Source organism: Castor canadensis, chromosome 15, assembly GCF_047511655.1.
Source record: "Castor canadensis chromosome 15, mCasCan1.hap1v2, whole genome shotgun sequence".
Lineage (NCBI taxonomy): Eukaryota > Metazoa > Chordata > Mammalia > Rodentia > Castoridae > Castor > Castor canadensis.
In genome coordinates this window covers 47,320,718-47,340,749 of record NC_133400.1, presented here as the reverse complement: position 1 = coordinate 47,340,749, position 20,032 = coordinate 47,320,718, and the positions used below count along the sequence as shown (strand labels likewise).

The 20,032-nt window shown below is 37.3% G+C and overlaps 1 protein-coding gene across 1 annotated transcript; it reads right to left on the bottom strand.

Moving 5' to 3' along the window:
• Window positions 1-307: 307 nt before the first annotated feature.
• Window positions 308-5,093, bottom strand: LOC141417228 (olfactory receptor 2T8-like). Its single transcript, XM_074055394.1, has 2 exons — window positions 4,153-5,093; window positions 308-389 (listed from the first exon to the last, which is right to left on the bottom strand). The coding sequence occupies exons 1-2, from the start codon at window positions 5,091-5,093 to the stop codon at window positions 308-310; spliced, it is 1,023 nt and encodes a 340-aa protein (XP_073911495.1).
• Window positions 5,094-20,032: the final 14,939 nt, after the last annotated feature.

Genomic DNA, 20,032 nt, shown 5'->3' with positions numbered 1-20,032 from the left:
GATATGCAAAAGCTCTTTAATCTACTGCAATCCAATTTGTTTTTTAAAACACATTAGTTTTCCCCCTACACCAAGACACTGACACTACGCTGATTTCCCCTTACAACTTTATTTTCTACATTAAGCTGAGACAGATATACAGACACAGCCCAGGGAACGGGACAGTGGTGTCAACATTGTTAGAAAGGATGGGGGCTTAACAAAATGACACCCTTCCCCCATCACCTCCCAAGAGAGGAAACAGGGACATTCTCCATCTGGCAGATTGTTCAGTGTAATCAGTTGTGGGTGACCAGAAAAAAGAATCCTAAAAATATTGTAGACCTTCATCTTCTTTGTTATCTCCTAGAAGAAACATTAAACTGTCTTTGGAGAAGATTCCAAACTGGCTTTGCATAGACCAATTCATTTCCAAAAATATCTCTAAAATACTCTCTCTCTCTCTCTGTATTGAACTTGATGTCTAAACACTGTGAGCACCTGGGGGGAATCATGGAGTTCAAGGGGTCCTGCAGGCTGAATGAAGACAGGGCTGCCATACAAGGAGGCCAGGGCTCCTGGCCTCTCACTCCAGCCAGTATTCATTTTGTAGTGGCCAAATTCTTAGCCCATTTACTCTGGTCCAGGATTTGGCAGGGAGGATGTGGTAAGGTCTGTCTCCAGAGGTGTCTGCTGAACTCAGACCTTGGCTTAGACTAGGTTGGGCTCCTGGTTTGGGAGCATCTCATTGACACTGCCACAGTCAGCTGCTTTGTGCTAGAGCCCTGTAATTTTGAATCAGGCTCAAATTACATACTGACTACAATGCCCTCTTAGGCTTAGGGAGGTAATGGGCATGGATGGGAAGGACAGTCTTACCCAATCTTCTAAGGGTCACCTCTTCTGCAGACAGTGGCCAGTTTCCTTTTAGAGTGCCAGTTTCTGTGAGGGAGGAAGGGACTCTCTGAGCTGACCATGGCCTTTCCCAGTCAGCACTATGCTGTCTTCCCATGGCAGACACCTTCCAACATTCATTTTCTAAAAGCATTATTGAGTGATTAAATTAATGGCAATCAGAGAAGAACTCCTAGAAATGTGCTGGTCCCAATATCAAGAAGTTCCAAGACCAACAAATCCAATTCTTGCCATCTGTGGAGGACAGGGATAGGGCAAGGGACCTCCCACCCTGGGAAAAACACCTATCCCCCACCCTGAGAGAACCAGTTTCTTGCCACAGCATCACCAGTCCTGATAGGACCCAGACTGCAGGTATTATAAGAATTTATAATTTAGACAATCTTGGTTCTTTCACCTAAAGTACAAATGTAACACTGTGCATTGCTTCCATGTATTCAAAATTACCTTCTCATGAGCAAATGAGAAACTCTTATATATCCACTTTGCTTATTTTCTATACATTTGTGTTTGATTTTCTTGGGGGGAGAAGGGGTGCTGGCTATTAGGGTCTCATGCAAGCTAAACTTGTGCTCTATTTATCACTGAGCTATTCCTCTGGCTCCTGTTTTGTTTTTGTTGCACTAAAAGAGTCTGTTACCTGGTGTCATCACAGTTACCATTGTCCACAGCAACACTACATGAGCATGTTTAGCACTAGTATTTATTCAACCAGCAACATGGTAAGTGATATGAAGTGAAATGACAGATGTCAGTTCTCATTTGGGTAGAAGGGTCCATTTGTACATATATCTCTGAGGTCCAATGACTTCAACTTAAGCAACATTTCATACTATTAGGTTCTGTAAGATTATGTTTGTGTTTTAGCCTTCAATTTAGAAAGTGTATCATAATTACACTTGCATTCATCATTATGAATATTAAACATTTGAGGAAAGCATAACAAGTAGATTAATTGTTATGCAGTGGTGAATCTAATTTTATGATATACTATAAATTAAAAAATAAATTTATCCCTGGTTAGTTTTCATCATGAGATTGTGAGGTCTGAAAGTGATACTTGTGCCCCTTTGGTTTGTTCCTTTAAAAAGAACACTGACATTTCCTTTGCTTGCCACACTTTTCCGATCCACCCAAAGGAGAAAGTTGTAACTTTGTACAGTCAAATCATCCAAAAGAGTCTATACATGGACTTTGCTGTGCACAGTAGTGCAGGAACATAAAAATGATCTGCTTGCTAGAACCGTCAAAGCTATTTGAACAATCATTGGGAAAGATTCCAAATATTCTGGATGTTTAACTTTTTTGTCAAAGTATTAAAACCTCTTACTGTAAAATACTTGACAAATGAAAAATAGGCAGGTGCCAGTGGCTCATGCCTATAATCCTAGTTACTTGGGAGTTCAGGAGGATTATACTTAAAGACCAGCTTGGGTAAATAGTTTGTGACACATCATCTCCAAAGTAGCCAGAGCAAAGTATATGGGAGGTATGGCTCAAGAAGTAGAATGCCTGCCTTGCAAGCATGAAGCCCTTAGTTCAAAACCTCAGTCCCAGCAAAAAAAAAAAAAGAAAACAAAAGAAATGAAAACTAGTAAAGCTCATGGTTCATTTAATAGGCTATCATTCAAAACATTACACAGAGTTAATCAAATGTTTTTCATTGTAAAAAAAACAGTGCTCCCCTTGTTTTCCTTATTGGACACTTTAGGATACAGAGCTAGTGTCTTTTGAGGCTAGAAACCGGGGACTGCATCAAGAGCCCCTAAGCATATTCCCTATCTCTGAACTGCATCCCCCAGCCTACTATCTTCTCCATGCCTTGGCAAATGGTCTCACTCCTTTTTAAGTCTTGATTCACTTCCAACCTTTTGTCATTTGTGCTTTGAATATCAGGAAATACCTCTTAGAGTCCTATTAACCTAAAGCTTCTTGTCAGTTGCATTTCCATGGAGACATGTTATGATTGTCATCCTTCCTCATTTATGAAGTCTGTTTCCTTCACTAGGTTTCTCAGCTACATTTCCATTCTCTAGAAATACAGCAGTAACAGCATTCCTCACTAGCAATATCTTCCATATCTGTAGTTACATGCTATTCAAATTTTACTTCTAGAGGTGTAGGTCAGGACTATCACATTTTGAGGCCAGCCCAATTAAAAGTTCATAAGACCCCCATCTGAAACAAAACTGGCCATGATTGTGTGCATCTGTCATCCTATGTATGTGGGAACCATACATAGGAAGATTTTGTCCAGGCTGGTTGGTGCACACTGGGAGACACTCTCTCAAAAAAAAAAAAAGAAAACAAAACCACAACAAAACAAAAGTTGAGATGACTCAAATGGTAGAGCACCTGTATAGCATGTGCAAGGCCATGAGTTCAAATACAAGTGAAAAAAATTACAATAAATTTGTAATTCAAAAATTTTAAGAATTCACTGTTGGACTTCTGATGACAGCTGTATAATGAACCCAAAGCATGCAGGTTCATCAAGGTGAAACAAGGAAAAGAAAAGAAAGAAAAGAAGAGAAGGAGAGAGGGAAGGAAGGAGGGAGGGAAGGAGAGAGAGAGATAGAGAGAGAGAAGAAAATGTAAAAATGAAGGAACAAAATGGAAAAAAAGAGAAGAGAAAAGAAACACCAGAAAAATATATATAAGTGAATAAGCAGTCCCCCTTATCTGTGGTTTTGCTTTCCACACTCACTGTTACTGGCTACCAATTGCAGACCAAAAAAGTAAAGTTGAAAATTCCAGGAATAAACAACTCAACAGCTTAAAATGCACACTTTTGAGAAGCTCAGTGAAACAGCATAATCTGGGTCTCAACCAGGACTGGAATCCAACCCTCTTGGTCCAGCATATCCACATTGCACACACTATTCACCTGTTAATCATTTAACAACATTGGCAGTTATCAGCTGTGCAGATGCTATCTCATGGTTCCTTAATAAAGAAGGAAAAAACTTGTATTCTGTGGATGCAAGCATCTATAATAAAATCAAATGTACTGTGAAATGGGGAAGAAGGAGAAAAAATGTGTACTGGTTTTGCTGTGGCACCTCGAGCTGCAGAAGTCCTGGCCATTGGGCAGAACAAAGTGAAGAGAGAAAAGGCATTAAATTCAGGTTGTGGTACTCTACACTGGGCATCTTGGAATATATCTCATGTGGACAATGAGGGACTATTGTATACTTTTCCTCCAGAAATCCCACAAAATCACTTTGCACAACCATGATATCTGGGATCAGTCAGTGCATTGTTAGTAATGAGTTAAGAGCACAGCGGGCAATATGCTTTCTCAGAGCGCCCTTGACCTCACTGTTCCTGAGACTATAGATGAGGGGGTTCAGCACAGGGGTGAAGATGGTATAGAATGCTGACACAACCTTGTCATGGTTAGCTGACCTGTAGGATTTGGGTCTTATGTAGATGAAAATGGCAGCTCCATAAAAGAGGCCCACCACAGCCAAATGTGAAGAGCAGGTGGCAAAGGCTTTCTTGCGGGCTTCTGTGGAATGCATGCGGAGGACAGCAGTGAGGATGAGACTGTAGGATGTCAGGATGAGGGAAAATGGAATCAGGAGCATCAGCACACAGCAGCTGTACATGAGATACTCAAAGACAGACGTATCCCCACAAACCAATAGTAATAGTGCAGGGGCCTCACAGAAGAAATGATCAATCTCACGTCCACTACAAAATGGGAAGGTCAAGGTAGCAACTGCCTGCATGAGCCCATCAGCTGCTCCGAGGAGCCAAGACCCCAAAGTCATTCTCAGACATAACTGCCAGCTCATGAGAATGGGATACCATAGTGGATGGCACACAGCCACATAGCGGTCATAGGACATGGCAGCTAAGAGAAAGCACTCCCCACCACCCAGAATAAGGAAAAAAAAGATCTGTAGGCCACAGCCAGCAGTGGAGATGGACTTCTGTCCAGTCAGGTAGTCAGTGGCCATTTTGGGCATTGTGATTGCAACCAGCATCATGTCCATGAGGGAGAGTTGGCTCAGGAGGAAGTACATGGGTGTGTGGAGCCTGTGGTCCTGGTGAATCAGGAGAATCATGAGGGCATTGCCCACTAGGGAGGTGAAGACAATAGTTAGAATCATCACAAAGAGAACTTGGTGGGCTCTGGTGTGGTTAAGCAGTCCTAGGAGAATGAAACCAGATGTGGTGTTTCCATTTTCCATGATTTCAAACAGAAATGACACTGTGAGTGGAAAAACATATGGGTGTCATCATTTGCAATGCTCTATGTGAATTATGTATTTACAGAAAATTACTCATGTGAAAATGTTGAAACTTATTTCAAATCCTTCATATGACATTTGCAAAATGTTTTAACATGGGAATGAAATTAACTTCAGTGTTTTCTCCTTTTTGAGAATTGCATGATGAATACCCCACAGGTTCAGTATTGCTTAATCAGCATGATGAATCCAAATTCTTAATAAGTTACAGCTAAGATGTAAATGTGATTTTCCATTAACCGAGACCCACATAAATGGTTAAAATAAAAATAATTCATATTATGTTATAATTCATTTACATTTGTACTTGCATTACATCTTGCATAGTCAATACTCTTAGAAGCTGAATTAAGTAAATATGTTACTTATAAACTAGATACTTGATAATGGAGTTTATACATCTATAATATATCAAAATTTATTGAAATGGCCAGCTTCAGATGATTTCCCCTACCTTTCATTAATTCCCCGAAGGCCATTCCAAACAAAAGGACTCACATTCATAGATTTAGAAACTGAAGAGACAAGAGTCTGCAGATATAGCATGACCTATTTTATGATTGGTAGTATACTAGCTCTATTTATAGAATTAAACACTTAAAATAATGATAGTCTTGGGGTTTTTTTCTTATGAATAAAAACTAGAATGTCAAATACATACTGTGATTAATTGGTATAAGCCTTTTTCTCTAATTATTTTTTCTCACCATCACACAAATGCTTTACTTGGTAACTGGGAAATCCTAGTTCTTTATATCCAACTGTAGAGAAAAATGAATTTCTTCATCATTTACAAGAGAATCTAAATCTTTAAAGCCATTTTTATCTTTGATGTGCTGTTGTCTGAACTATAATCGCTTCTTAAATTCAATTGCAGAGATGTGGATACTAATTATTCTCAAGTATACTGTGTAATGCAACACACTTCCATAGCAGAATGAGTCTGTATCTTCTGGGAGCAGTACCTTCCCCCCACTTTTTACATCTATCATTGCCCAAGTGGTAATTTGGCTACAATGTCATCATGTAGCCCCTAAACACATTTCTTGAGGGTCTAGTTAGTTACTTAAAAGTTAAACATGTTGGAAATACTTCTGTTTTAAAATGTCTCCTGCATTTGTACAAACGTATGGCCTGCACACCTTTATAGCTCTAGTGTCAGTCCCCACATCAGGAGCTACACGAAATCTTCACTGTTCCCTGTACAATGAATATATCCTAATGATAAATACTAAAAGCAAAAAACAAAAACAAAAATAAAAAACTCTGACCATGGTTCTCAGTCCCATCACATTGCTGAAGACATTAATCATTCCTAAATCATGTCTTTCCCTTGGGGACTTAGGTTTCTTCACTATTCCAACTTCTCAGTGTTGTAGGTTGAGAAAACTGTAAATCTGTGTAAAAAGCTTTCTATAATTTGGTAACTGTACAGTGCTGGACAATTCCTTAAATTAATTTTGCTGCCATATTATTTTGTGTGTATAAAGGGTACAGTAAAATTAAGTACCTTACATTACTGCAAACATCACCAATATTTATCTCCAAAAGTCTTCATTTCCCCAAACTGAAACTTGGTACTTATTAAACAAACTCACCATTCTTTCTTCCCTCCAACTGCTAGCAACCACTGTTCTTCTTTCCTTTATAGACCTGATGACTCTACAAAGCTCACATAAAGGAATTATACTTGTCTCCTTGTGATTGCCACCTTTCACTGACAGAATGCCCTGAAGGTCCATTGATGCTGTGTCATGTGTTGGAATTTCCTTCCTTCCTAAAGGTCAGTGATGTTCCATTGAAGGTGTGCAGCACACAGTGTTATTCATTCATCTGCTCATGGCCATTTATCCTGCTTCCACTCCCTTTGCTGGGGAACTGCATATGAATTTAATGGGATGTTTGGGAACAGATGCTGAGTTTGTTTTTGAATAATAAAATAAGATATCACATGAAATATAGAAACTCCAGTGAATTATCTGTTTAAATCATGCAAGACAGGATTATGGGTTTTCTATAGGATAACTTCAACAATCACCATGACTTTTCATTTTAGAAAATACATTCTCTTACTATGAAGTTTCTAACTGTATTTAAGTAATTTTTACATTTGAAATCATTGGCTCTTAACTTTTGAATGGAGATGGGTGTTATGTGTGTCCTTTTAAAGGTGAAATCAATGGATAAATGTGCTTAGCCACTGAATATAACTGCCTAATCAACATACTATAGGAGTTAGATTATTTAATGGAAAATGTGTTAATTAATAAAATGAAAAGTACTATTTTATGCAAGATATGATAATGCTTTAAAATTGCTGCCTTTATTACACAAAAGAAACAATTTGCTACTAGTTAAAATGTTTGTAAACTACTCAAAGCACATTATCCAGCACAACCTTCTAAAAATTGACCACAGTTACATAGAGTGTTTGAAATTGGTAATGAAGAGGTAGCTTATCTTGCACTAAAATACTAACTGCCACTAAAGGGAAGAGTAAATGAATGAGAGGTAGAAAAATTTATTATCCTGAAAACCAAATATTTCCTTTTCCTTTCTTCATTTTGCATTCAGATGTTAGAGATTTCCTAACTAGATTTTCTTCTGCTTCCATAGCATTTTCTTATACTGGTATGAAAAATGATATATCTTTGTATAACACTCAAGTCTTTAGCATTAAATCAGAGGCACAGATAAATCCCAACCTTTTCTCCCATAAAAACTTTTGAGTATTTACATATAATTCAGAATGTTGAAACCTTCCTTTCTATATTCTTTCCAAATTCATAGCCCAAATGTAATTTTAAAACTTTACATTTATTTTCCAAGAAACTGAGATGAAAACCACTATTTTCTGCATAAAAAATCATAGAAACAGACAAGTCATTTATTTAACAAAATTAACCTGATAACAGCTTTGGCTATCACACACTTTAATTCTTCAGAAGCTAAGATGTGTAATACAGAGTATTTTTGTCTACATTGTACAAAGTAAGTGGTTTATTGGATATCCTGCACTTCCAACTTCATGGTAAATGATCAGATATTAGGAGGCTGGCATGACCTACCTACAGAAAATAAAAATGATGACCCAATAAGCTGGATCCACATTCTTTGTGAAAAGTACTGTTGTGATGCCCTCTTGGTGGAAAGAAGATCTGTTCTAGCTGTGTTTGCCACACTTATATCAGTGCCTGGATTGAACTGTTATGGGGACTGGCATTGTGCCAGCTTTGGCTAAAAACATTGCCATATTAACACACCAGAGTTGCTAAGTGCCAGGTGTCAAAGATGTTTAATTTTCAGGCCATTTTAGAGATTCCCAGTTTATCAATATACTTTCCAAATGCTTCAGAAGTCTGTGATTCATTAAAATGGTAATGTATCATTTAGGAGCAAGAGTAAAATGTAAATAGATGACCTTGCAAAGAGGTCATGATTTTAGTATACATTAATGGGTGAAATAATACAATTGTGGTGTTAATTTTGTAGATTTCAGTAGAAAGGAGATCAAGCTATACGCTATTGACATCAGCTCTTGTCAAAATGGTGATTTAAATCAAATGAAGCCCATGGTGGAAATTATTTCTAGTTTTTTCCTCTTGGAATTAATTTGAGAGAATCAGTGCTGTATCATATCTTTCAGTTTGCATGCATCTGCAAACTGATTTTTTTCATTGTTGTGTGTTTGCATCTATGTAGTAATTCAATAATAATAGCAACAACACTACCAGCAGGCTGCATTGCTATTGCCAATGCCTTCACTGATTGGTATTATCTGGGGATGCATTTCATGACCTGTTATTAAGAACAAACATTTTTAAGATTTTCTGCTGCCAGGTACCCTGGAAACCTGGATTCACACTTTACAATTTCTGAGTCATGGGCTTATCTGCTCGCATATATAAATCACAGACTCCAGACCTACAAAAGGGTAATTGAGAAATCTCTCTGATAGAACAGGTGATGGGAAAACTGCCCTGGTTTATGAGATGCTGCAATTGCTTAATCTTATGAGCTTTAATTTTCACTTTTTTTTTCTTAAAGCAAAGTATATCACCAAATGTAGTGACCATTCTCTCATTGAGTGTTGAATTATACCAAACTCACAAATCCCTCTCTGATTTAGAATGTGACTGATCAAATGTGTGCAGTCTACATTTGAAGTCAGGTTATCTTATTTCCTATGTTAGTCCCCAAGAGTCACATGAGTACAAGTCACATGCCGTCAATATTTAGTATATAAGTTTAAAAGAAAAATGTCTACAAGAGCATAACAATTACTACAATGAAGTTTTTGTCATTTCCTATTCTGGGCACCATTGTTCCTGGGGCTCTGGGCTCATCAAAAAGATGCTCTGGTTTCACAGGGTTACCACTATTCTATTGGAAAACAGCCTTCAGTGTCATTAAATCAAACCAAGAGGGACCACACTGATGGGGAGTGGGCTGTGAATGGTGATTAAAGAAAGTCTGTTTCTAATAAGAGAAAGAACAAACACACACAGCTCCATCAGAAACCTGAAAACAGAGTAAAGCCAGCCATGTGGTTTATGTGAGTGCCAAGATCATGAGTTTTGGCTCGCTATCTTCTTGAAGGAAGACTTTAACTTTACATGGATTGCTGTATCTGCCAAGGGACAAAGTCAAGAGGCACAGACCCCCAAGCCTGAATAAGAGGAAGAAATATCACTTGGTTGTTGCCTTCCAGATCTCCAGTGGTACACATGGGAGTTCTGAATGACACAGACACAGAGAATCATTCAGGAAGTTTACTGGAGAGTGCACTTATGGTCATCATCTATGGGATGAATGAAGCAGAGTTGGGCCCAGAGTGACATGGTCAAAGGAAGAGACTCAGCCACCCCAGGAGGAACTCTGAAATGGCCCGTTTGAGGTGTCCTGCAAGACATAAAGTGATCCTGCCTTTGTGTCACCATGGCAATGTTGACTGGATGTGGTCTGCCTCCAGGAATATAGCATGAACTTGGTCTCAGCATAGTTCCTCAAACAAAGAAAATACTTTGAGACGGACTTAGCTATGATCTGTAAGATGATATTACCCCTGGCAGCTAGAATCATGTATTTCAATCTTGAAAGGTGGGAGGGATAAAGAGCAATCATAAAGTACACTGCACTGCAGGAGCCAAAATCCATCATACAGGCCAGAATGAGGGCCCTTTGACTCTGTGCTCACAGGTTTAGTTACCCTAGCATCAGGTAGATGGATAATTTATTAGGGTGCATAGATGACAGCTAACAGCAATGAAATGTCCTCCAAAATAAATGTTTTCCTGAAGTTCCAGTACCAGAATCAAGGTAGAAAATGGTTTGGAACTTGCACATGAACAGCATGCTGTCATGAAAAGCTCAAAACAGCTGGTAGAAGCCCTAGGTTTTGTATTCAAATGGTGAAAAAGATTGACTGATGGAAAGCACAGACCTTCCAGTTTTGCAGGGTAGGAGTGTTGAAAGAGGCAGGCCTTTGTAACAGTTCCATCCTGGTGTTAGTTCAGGCCCTGAGACCAATATCTCTCATGACATCCAAGGATTTTGCTTTCAGCCTGTGCCTTTATTTTGATAAATGGTTGTCAGCTGCTTGATAGAAGATTTGTAACACAAGAAGCAAACACATATGCTTCTTGTGCTATATTCCTGTCTTGTGCTATATACCTTTCATGCCACAAGCTCTGAGACTTGAATAGCAGGCATTCTGATGAGTTGTGATGTTTGTTTCTGTGAAGGCATGTGTTATTACTTGTTTAGCCTTCTAGTCTATTAACCTTTGTTCATCCTATTAATCAAGCAATACACTGTGTCTTCATCCATTGTGTACTTCTATAACAGAATACCACACATTGGGTAATACATATATAAAGAACAGAAATTTATTTTCTCATGTTTCTGGAGGATTTTTATAGCAACTAATGAGGCTTCAGGGAGAAGATCTCCAAAAGGGAGGAGGCCTTTACATGGACATTGGGTGCTAAATTTGTAATTTTGTTACTAAAAAGAATTTTAGGACACATCAAGATAGAGACTAAGAATGTTAATTAGCAAAGCAAAGAAAGGATAGCAGCAACCTAGAAATGGACCTGGGCACACTGAACAACAGGTGCAAGGAGTATTCTAACATCAAGAGTATTTATGGTGAAAAGTAGGTTGTGGGTAGGCCTAAACATGCCTTAGAATGAGTGTTCCACTTTGTTCTGGACACCTAACCCATTTAATCATTATTAATTGGGCTTAGAGATATCAGTGTCAGTATAACACAGATTTCCAAGAATCCATTTAAACAAAGAATGGGTTCTGCCAGATGCTATATTCAAGACACGTGTCCTACCTGAAGATAATTTTTTCCTTTGCAAACATTTGTGATGAAAGAAGCCATTTTATTTCCTGAACAAACATGTTTCTTTAAGATATCCTTGCATAGTTTACAGAGTGTAATAATCACGTGGTCAAGTGAGCCAGGTGAGAAGGAGAAAGCTGCCTTTTTTTGCTACTTGTAGATTACTCAGTGACTATAAAGCTTTAAGAAAGTAGTGCTTTTTATCAAGATATTCATCAATGAGTAGTTTTCTTGAATTTCTGGCTCCTGTTTTCTATGCCTCATTTCCCCTGCATCTGGCAAGGGCATTCTTGCAACATCATCCCATGATGATAGACAGAAGGGTAATGAGGGCAAGAGGGGGCCAAATTTACCTTCTGTGTTTTTTACTATTTTTTCAGACAGAATCTCACTATGTAGCCCAAGTTTGTCTTGATCTCATCCCCCCTGCCTCAAATTCCTTAGTGCTAGGATTATAGGCATGCACCATCAATCCCAGCTAACTTATCCTTTTATAATGGCATTAATTCCTCATGTCCCTATGAGACTGGGATCCTTATGGTATAATCAGTTCTTAAAGATCTCCTCTTTTAAGACTCTTACAATGATAATTAGATTTCAGCATGAATTTGTGAGTGGGCCAACATAAAATTAATAGATGAAGCAGGAGGATTTCTTAAGCTCAGGAGTTTGTGGTAAGCTTGGGCAACATAATAGTGAGACCCTTTTCAACAACAACAATAATAACAAAAAAATCATAAAACCCTGGAAACTACACACACATCAAGTGGCTTTTTTTTGCTATAGGACCATGGATTGAAAAATAAATAAATATTTTATCTCAGTGACCATTGCTATTAATTATACTGAATAAAATGGACTGGTTTGCTGAGTGTGGTAATTATGCGTTGAATAAAATTATCAAAGTATCATACTTTATTACATAAATATGGATGTTTATTACATTGCTAAGGAATTTTTAAAAATAATAATTTGAAAAAAATGGAAAAGAAGCAATAGAGCCTACAAGTATATGAGACAGAATCAAAAGAAAAAATGTTGAACTTGTAATAATTTTTAAGAGTAGAAAAAGACAAAAGTTCATTCAATAACTTAATAATTAAATGCTTCTCAAATATGACCAAATGTATAAATATTCAAGTACAAAAAGGCCAAAGACACCAAAAGAGATTCATTCTAAAAATTAATACTGAGGTGTATCATAGTTAAAATGTCCAAATGAAAGACAAAGGAGACAAAGGAAAGAATGGGAAAGGAAGCATATCACACACATTGGGAATCCACACAGCTTCCAGAAAATTTCTCAGCAGAAACATTACAGGGCAGAAAAAAATGGGATGATGTACACAATGTGATGAAGGAAAGAAAATAAAGTAAGCGCCAACCAGGAACACTTTATTTAGCAAAGTTGTCTTTAAGAAATTTGAGTTAAAAATGTTAAGTGTGGTGGCCCTCACATGCAGTCCCACCAGTTAGGAGGCAGAGGCAGGAACACTGTGAGTTCAAGACCAGTTTGGGCTATATAGAGAGATTGTGTTTCAAAACAAAATAATGGTTTGGAATGGGTACATAGAATTTTCAACAGCAGTAGCAACATCACCTTAATTAAAGTTGAATTTGTTAAAATTTTCTATTGCAAAGAACTAAATACTCAATTCAAAATGTGTAATGGTTGCAGATTAACATTTGGTGTTTCATAGGTAGCATATCATTTAATTTAGAGAATTGATAATATAATTAATTCTGTTTCCACATATTTCTCTTATACAATACCATTTCATTCTACATGTGGGTCCTATAACCCATAATAACCCATCCCCAATTTCATATCTACAATTCATAGTGTGTATAAGATTCTACTCAAAAAACTGTCAAAATAATATTAAAAATTACTTATCACAAACAAACAACTGATCACATGTAAAAATGTGTTGTTGAAAGCATGTTTATGTTGCCATAAACATTTTTGAGGCAAGCCACTTATTTTCTGTTTTTAATTAATGAAGATTTTTATATTAAAACACTCTTTTGAAAAATAAAAATTACATACATTCAAGAAGTACAATATGATGGTTTGATAAACATTTACATTTGGCACCAATTACCACATTCAAATTAAGTAGCACATTCATCACCACCCATAGTCATTTTTTTTCATGTGAGTGGTAAGGACACTTAAAATCTGTTCTCCTATGATGTTTCAGGTGATCAATGCAACATGATTAACTATAGTGACTATCCTGTATATTAGGTCATAAGAATATGTTCATTTTATAGTTGAATTTTGACCAGCATCTTTCCATTTCTCCTATAGTCAAAGGTTATATGATGAAAAACTTATACTTAACTCTATGTGGAAGGAAATGTTTGTCGAGCAACATTTTTTATTTGTTTCATCCTTACTGTTCCAGGTAGGCTGTGGTTTGACCTTGGGGGAACATAATGAATTCAAAAGATAAAATAAAGAACTTTCATGGTATAGTAGAAATATAAATAGAAAATAAACCTTGAGCTACTTTACTTCAGTGTGAATTACTGAGCTACTGACTAACTTGAAATCTACTGACTAAAAATGGACTAAATATTGGCAAGCAATTTCAGTTCTTAATGCAAAGTCATCTTATAAATCTACTGGGAAAATACCATGTTTGTGTTTTAAGCCCTCAAGTAAAATGATATTTAACTACTAAAGATCTGATAATAGGCCCAAAGAAAGTCAGGTCTTAAAATATATCAAGTTGTACTGCTCTATTATTGTTAAAGAACTTTTATTAGTGCATGAAAATTATACAGGAGATTTCATTGTGAAATTCCCATATATCTATGTATTATTCCCTGGTTTAGATCATGCCCTCCATTATTTTGCCTCATACCTGATTCCTTTTCTTAAGGTGGCTTCAACAGGTTTCAATGTTCCATGTTCATAGTGGTAAAAAAAGTGCATTAACCCTATTCATTCTCTTTAACACTCTTAATTTACCTTCCCCTCCCACTAGTGACCTCCCCTTACTTAACCTGACCTGTTTTACATTTCTGTCCTTCATTATTTGTATGTTCATTGTTCAGTGGGGGTTTTGCTTTGATATTTTACCTGTAAATACGTCATGCTTATGTCAGTCTAACCTGCTTATCTATGCTTCCTCATCCCTTTCCCTCTACCCTGTATTGTTCATTAGTTTTTGGTGTGCTTCATTGTGTCTTGTTCCCATGCAGATGTGATATATCTCATTATTATTCACTATGTATCATTCTTTTCTTATTTTCTGCCTTCCTTAGTTCCACTTTTGGAAACATGTTCTGTGTATATGTATATATAATAATACTTGTATTGCACTGGATCTATCTTCTACATATGTGAGAAAACATGCAATCTTTACCTATCTGAACCTGGTTAACTTCATTTAAGTTGATGTTCCCTCATCCATCTATTTACATGTGAGTGACAAGATTTCATTATCTATGGCTGAATAAAACTCCATTATATATGTATATATATGTGTATGTGTAATAAATTCATATGTCATATTTTCTTAATCCATTTACCAATTGTAGAACACCTTGAATTTTTCCACAGCTTAGCTATTGTGAATAATGCTGCTGTAATAAATATGGATGTGCATGTGTCTTTATTATAATTTGAATTATATTCCCTTGGGAATATCCCTAATAGTGGTATTGCTGGATCATATGGTAGATCTAATTTTAGTTTTGTGAGGATCCTTCATACTGATTTCCACATTGGTTATACTAATTTGCATTCCTACCAACAGTGTATGAGGATTCCTTCATCTCCCACTTCCTGACCAACATTTTTTGTTTGTATTCTTGATGATAGCCATTCTAACAAGAGTGAGTTGGAATCTTAATGTAGTGTTCATGGCCATGGATGTTAAGCATTTCTTCATGGTATTTTTTTGTCCATTTGTACTTTTTCCTTTGAAAATGCTCTGTTCAGTTCATTTGTCCATTTCTTCATTGGATCATTGATTCATTGAGAGTTTAGCTTTTTGAGCTCCCTGTAAATTCTGGTTATTGTTTTCTTGTCAGATGTACAACTGGCAAAGATTTTCTCCTATTCTGTGGGCTATCTCTTCAGTATAGAGACCATTTGTTTTGCTGGTCAGAAGATTTTTAGTTTCCTATCATCCCATTTGTCAATCCTGTCTCTAAGTCGCTGAGCCATTGAAGATCTATTTAGGAAGTTATTGCCTGTGCCTATACGTTCCAGTGTATTCCCTACAGTTTCCTGAAGTAGTTGCAATGTTTCAGGCCTTCAGAGGTCCTTATTTCTCCATGGAGATCTAAGGACTACTTTGCTGGATATAGTATTATTGGTTGGCAGTTATTTTGCTTTCCTGGTTTTTAGAGTTTGTGCTGAGTCTGAGGTGATTATTATGTGTTTACCTTTGCATGTAAGCTCATAAGCTGCTCTTATCCTTTGAAGTGGTAGTTTGGTGATCATAAATTCATTTTTTGTTTATCATGGGAGGTTTTTATTTCTCCTTTAGTTATGAATGATACCTTTTATAGGAAGAGTATTCTAAGTTTGTAGTTATTTTCCCTGAACACTTGAAGTACCTCATTCCATGTCTTCCTTGCTTTTAATATTTCTGGTGAAAAATCTGCTGTCATTCTCATGGATTTGCATTTATTAGTAACCTGGTGTTTCTCTCTTGCAGCTTTCAATATTCTTTCCTTGTTCTCTGTACTTAATGTTTTAACTATAATATACTGTGGAGAAGTCCTACTTTGGTCATGTCTGTGTGGAATCCTGGAGTTTTTCTATAGCAAGATGGGCACCTCTTTCTCAAGATTTGGGAAGGTTTGTGCTATTTTTTAAAATACTTTTCTCATTCTTTTACCATGCATCTCTTCTTCTTCAGTGCTTATAAGTCATAGGTTAGACCTTTTAATGGAGTCAGATATTCTTGCATCTTCCCTTTCTACTTCTTCCCCCCCACGCCGTTTCTTTATCTAGCTATTCTACTTTGTCTTCAGGGCCTGATATTCTGTTTTAAATTTGATCCACTATACTACAGAACTTTCTACTGATTTTTTTTGACTTATTAAGATTTTCTTTTCCAGAATTTCAATCTGATTCATTTTCAGGATTTCTGTATATATTTTGTAATCCATTTTTATATCCTATAATGTTATCCTAATTTTGTTCAGCTCTTTATATTTTCTTTGAATTCATTTATTTTCTGTATGTGTCTTCTTTCATTTGTTGATTATTCTATAATCATGTTTTTGAGGTTTTTTTGGGTTTTTCCTCCTCAGTATTCTGAATATATGTTACTGTTGGGTTATTAACTTTTAGAGGGTGTAATTTTGCATTGTTCGTTCATATTCTTGTGTTTCTACCTTGAGATTTATCAATCTGAGGCTACATTTGTTGATTAGACATATTGATCACCAGTAGCTTGTAGTTAAATTATTCTCAGTGTTTAAACAGGACTGTGTTGTGGGAGGGTTGCAGTATAGTTTCTCACCATTGGTCTGAGGAATAGTTCTGCAGGCAAGCTTTTTCCCATGTGTTCAAGGCAACAGGCATGACCCCCAGTACAACTCAGATAAAGGAGTAGCGGATCCTGTGGATTTTCCTATTATATATGTATGTTGAGGGTGGGGCTGGTTAAGGATCAGTTGTCTACTTCTGTGCTATTTCCAACATAGAGGCTTTCCTTCTTTGTATACTGGAAGCCATTGTTTCCAATGGTGCTTTTCAGTCTGTAGACCAAGTAAATTCCCACTTATTATACAGGTTCCCCAATTTATGCCCCCTGGGGCAATGAAAACCTCAAGATGTCCCCCAAGTGCACCTGATAGTGGGGAAAACAAATAGTACATTGATCTCTACATCAGTGGTGGAGAAATGAGGGATTTAGGTGCTCTGCCTTCAAATCTCAGTTCTTTAAGACACTATCCATCATTTCATCACCCTGTGGGTGGAATAAGCTGGGAGTTATGGTATGAGTATGGGTCCTGTTCTCATAGCTCTTAGCCATCTTTGGAATCAAGCCCCTAATAGCTCATGGATGCTAAACACTGTGCCAGCAACAAGCTTCAAGTTTGTTTGTAATGATCCCCTGGCAGTGGAGCAAGTTTCAGTCAACGTGATCAGGGCCACTAACCACCAGGCTCTTCACTGCCTGAGATCCTAGTGTTACTTTAGTTATCAGCTCATGTGTGTTAAAGACCCTCCCTCTTCCTGACTGCTTGTTGTGGCTGTCTCTTTACCAACACTGTGATAATGTGCTGTGATTTTTTTTCTTAATTTTCAGAGTGCCCAGGCTGACTCATTCTCAAAGCCTGCTTAGGTTCCAGCAAGTTGGGGAAGCTCCTGTAACCTGAGCTTTCTGTTGGTGGAGGCTAGGTGCTTTTATTTTGAAACATCTTAATCAATGGAGCTGCTGTCACTGGATAAGGTGGGCTGGTAACTTGAGGGCCTTTTGGTGCATTTTCAGTTTGCCCAGTCAATGCCTCTCATTCTCTAAATCTGCCACTGCTGGCATTCATCCATCTGGGCACTGTGGCGGTGGGTCCTCACCTCACTTGTCTGAAGGCAGCTGCAGGTAACTTTAGTAACCTGAGCTCTCTGTCAGTGGAAGATAGGTACTTTGTTTTTGAAATTGACCTTAGTTGATGGAGCTGCTGTTAGCAAATAGGGTGGGGCCACTGACTTCTGGGACTTTTGCTGCTTTTCATATTGCTCAGTTAAAACTTTTCCTTCTCTTTATCTACTTCTTGTTGCAGCTTCTCATGTAGAAACAGACTGAGAGTCCCAGAAATCCCTGGGATTTTTCAAATTCTGTTGGTTGTGCTGTTTTTCAGCTCGTCTTTTTGAAGGCTGCTTGCAGGTGGCCTCTGTACTTGAGCTTTTTCCCAGCAAAGACTTGGTGCTTCATTTTTGCAAAGTAGGTGCTCGATGGCTTGAGCCTTACTTCCAGCCCGATGTGCTTTAGTTTTGTAATTTTACACAGTCAGTTAGAGTGGGACCACCAAACACTGTACCTTTAAATTCTCAAGCTCCCGTTAGCATCTTAGCTCACACCAATTCAAAGCCTTTTCCTCTCCATGAGCCTACTGTGGCCATCCCCTCTCATAAACTGTGGACAGGTATCTCATGATGCCTTGAGCTATGACTGCCTCTTGTTTCCAGGATCCCTCTAGTATCTCAGTCTCAATCAGGAGGCCCTCTCTCAAGATGAGACCTGGCCACAGCTCTGTAAGGTATGAGGAATGAATGGTTGTCTTATCTGATGTGGGTTGGCCTGTTGTACTGGAGAAGTTACTGTCCCATTAAATCCCTACACTGGCATTAGGACTTGCAGGAGGTGTGGTTTTTATCCTAAAGTTACATCTGCAAGTTTGTTGTGGAGTCCGTCTGGCTTACCTTGGTTTGGAGACTTTGGCTTCCCCTCCTACAAGGCATGCTAGGACTTGAGGTGTAAACTACTTCTTAATTTATTCTGTCACCTTTCTGTTTCATCATAGTTTTTAGCTGTCCTATCTCTCTTTTTTTTTGGTTCACAATGATCTTCCTCTCTTTTTCCCTTCTGTGTATACTTTCTTTTTTGTTATCCATACTCTTATTCACAGATAACAATGGAGAAAGCTTCTATTCTTTTGCTATCCTGCTCAGTTTCTCATTTCATTTAGCTATTTGTATTCCCCTTGATTTCATTCAACTATTTGTTTTATCCTCTTTTCGTTCACTTACTTGTTTATTTGTATAAATTTTTAATTTATTTAGCTGTTTATTTGTTTCTCCTTGACTTTGTGGAGGGGCTTATGCATGTCTTCTTTCACTTTATATGTCATTCTTTTTTGCTCAAAAATTGATATTTCAGTCCCCTCACTATCTATCAGATCTTTTGCTTTGTGATTGTTGATTTGTTGGGGTGTCATATTTCCTTGCATTTTCATATTTCTTGTTCTTTTATTTTGACTTTTTTTTCATCTGTGGTTAAATAGTTCTTTGGGGGTTTAGCAATCTGTAATTTTTCCATTGAATTATATTCTGTGTTCTAGCTGGTTTGTTTACTGTCAGGGTTGATGTGGTATTTCTGACCACTGGTCTGGAAGCACAACTCAGCAATAACAAATGTGCTAATTCAATAGCAAACCAGATATTTATATGAAGTAAAATACCATTGGCAACATTATGTATGCAACCAATCGTGTTACATATGAAGGGAACTAGCATTCTTATATGGTACAGGAGTGGTTTGTACAAATAAGAATTGTTTGCATAGAAGTTAAAATGTAGGGAGTGAGGGAGAAAATAAGGAGGAAGTAGAGAAGAGTGAACTGTGAGGGCTGTCAGTAAGCAATATGTCAGTGTATAGAAATATATTTCAATTATTGTGGAGAAGGGTGCTATTTTCAGGGATTGAAAGAGCATAGAAAGTTTAAAAATAGTAAAAGGAGAGTAATAAACTACCAATAGAATAATTTGTAAAGAAGAAACAGAAAAAGTGGGAAAAATAAAGGAAAATGAAAAGAGCCAAATTAAAATGTTTTA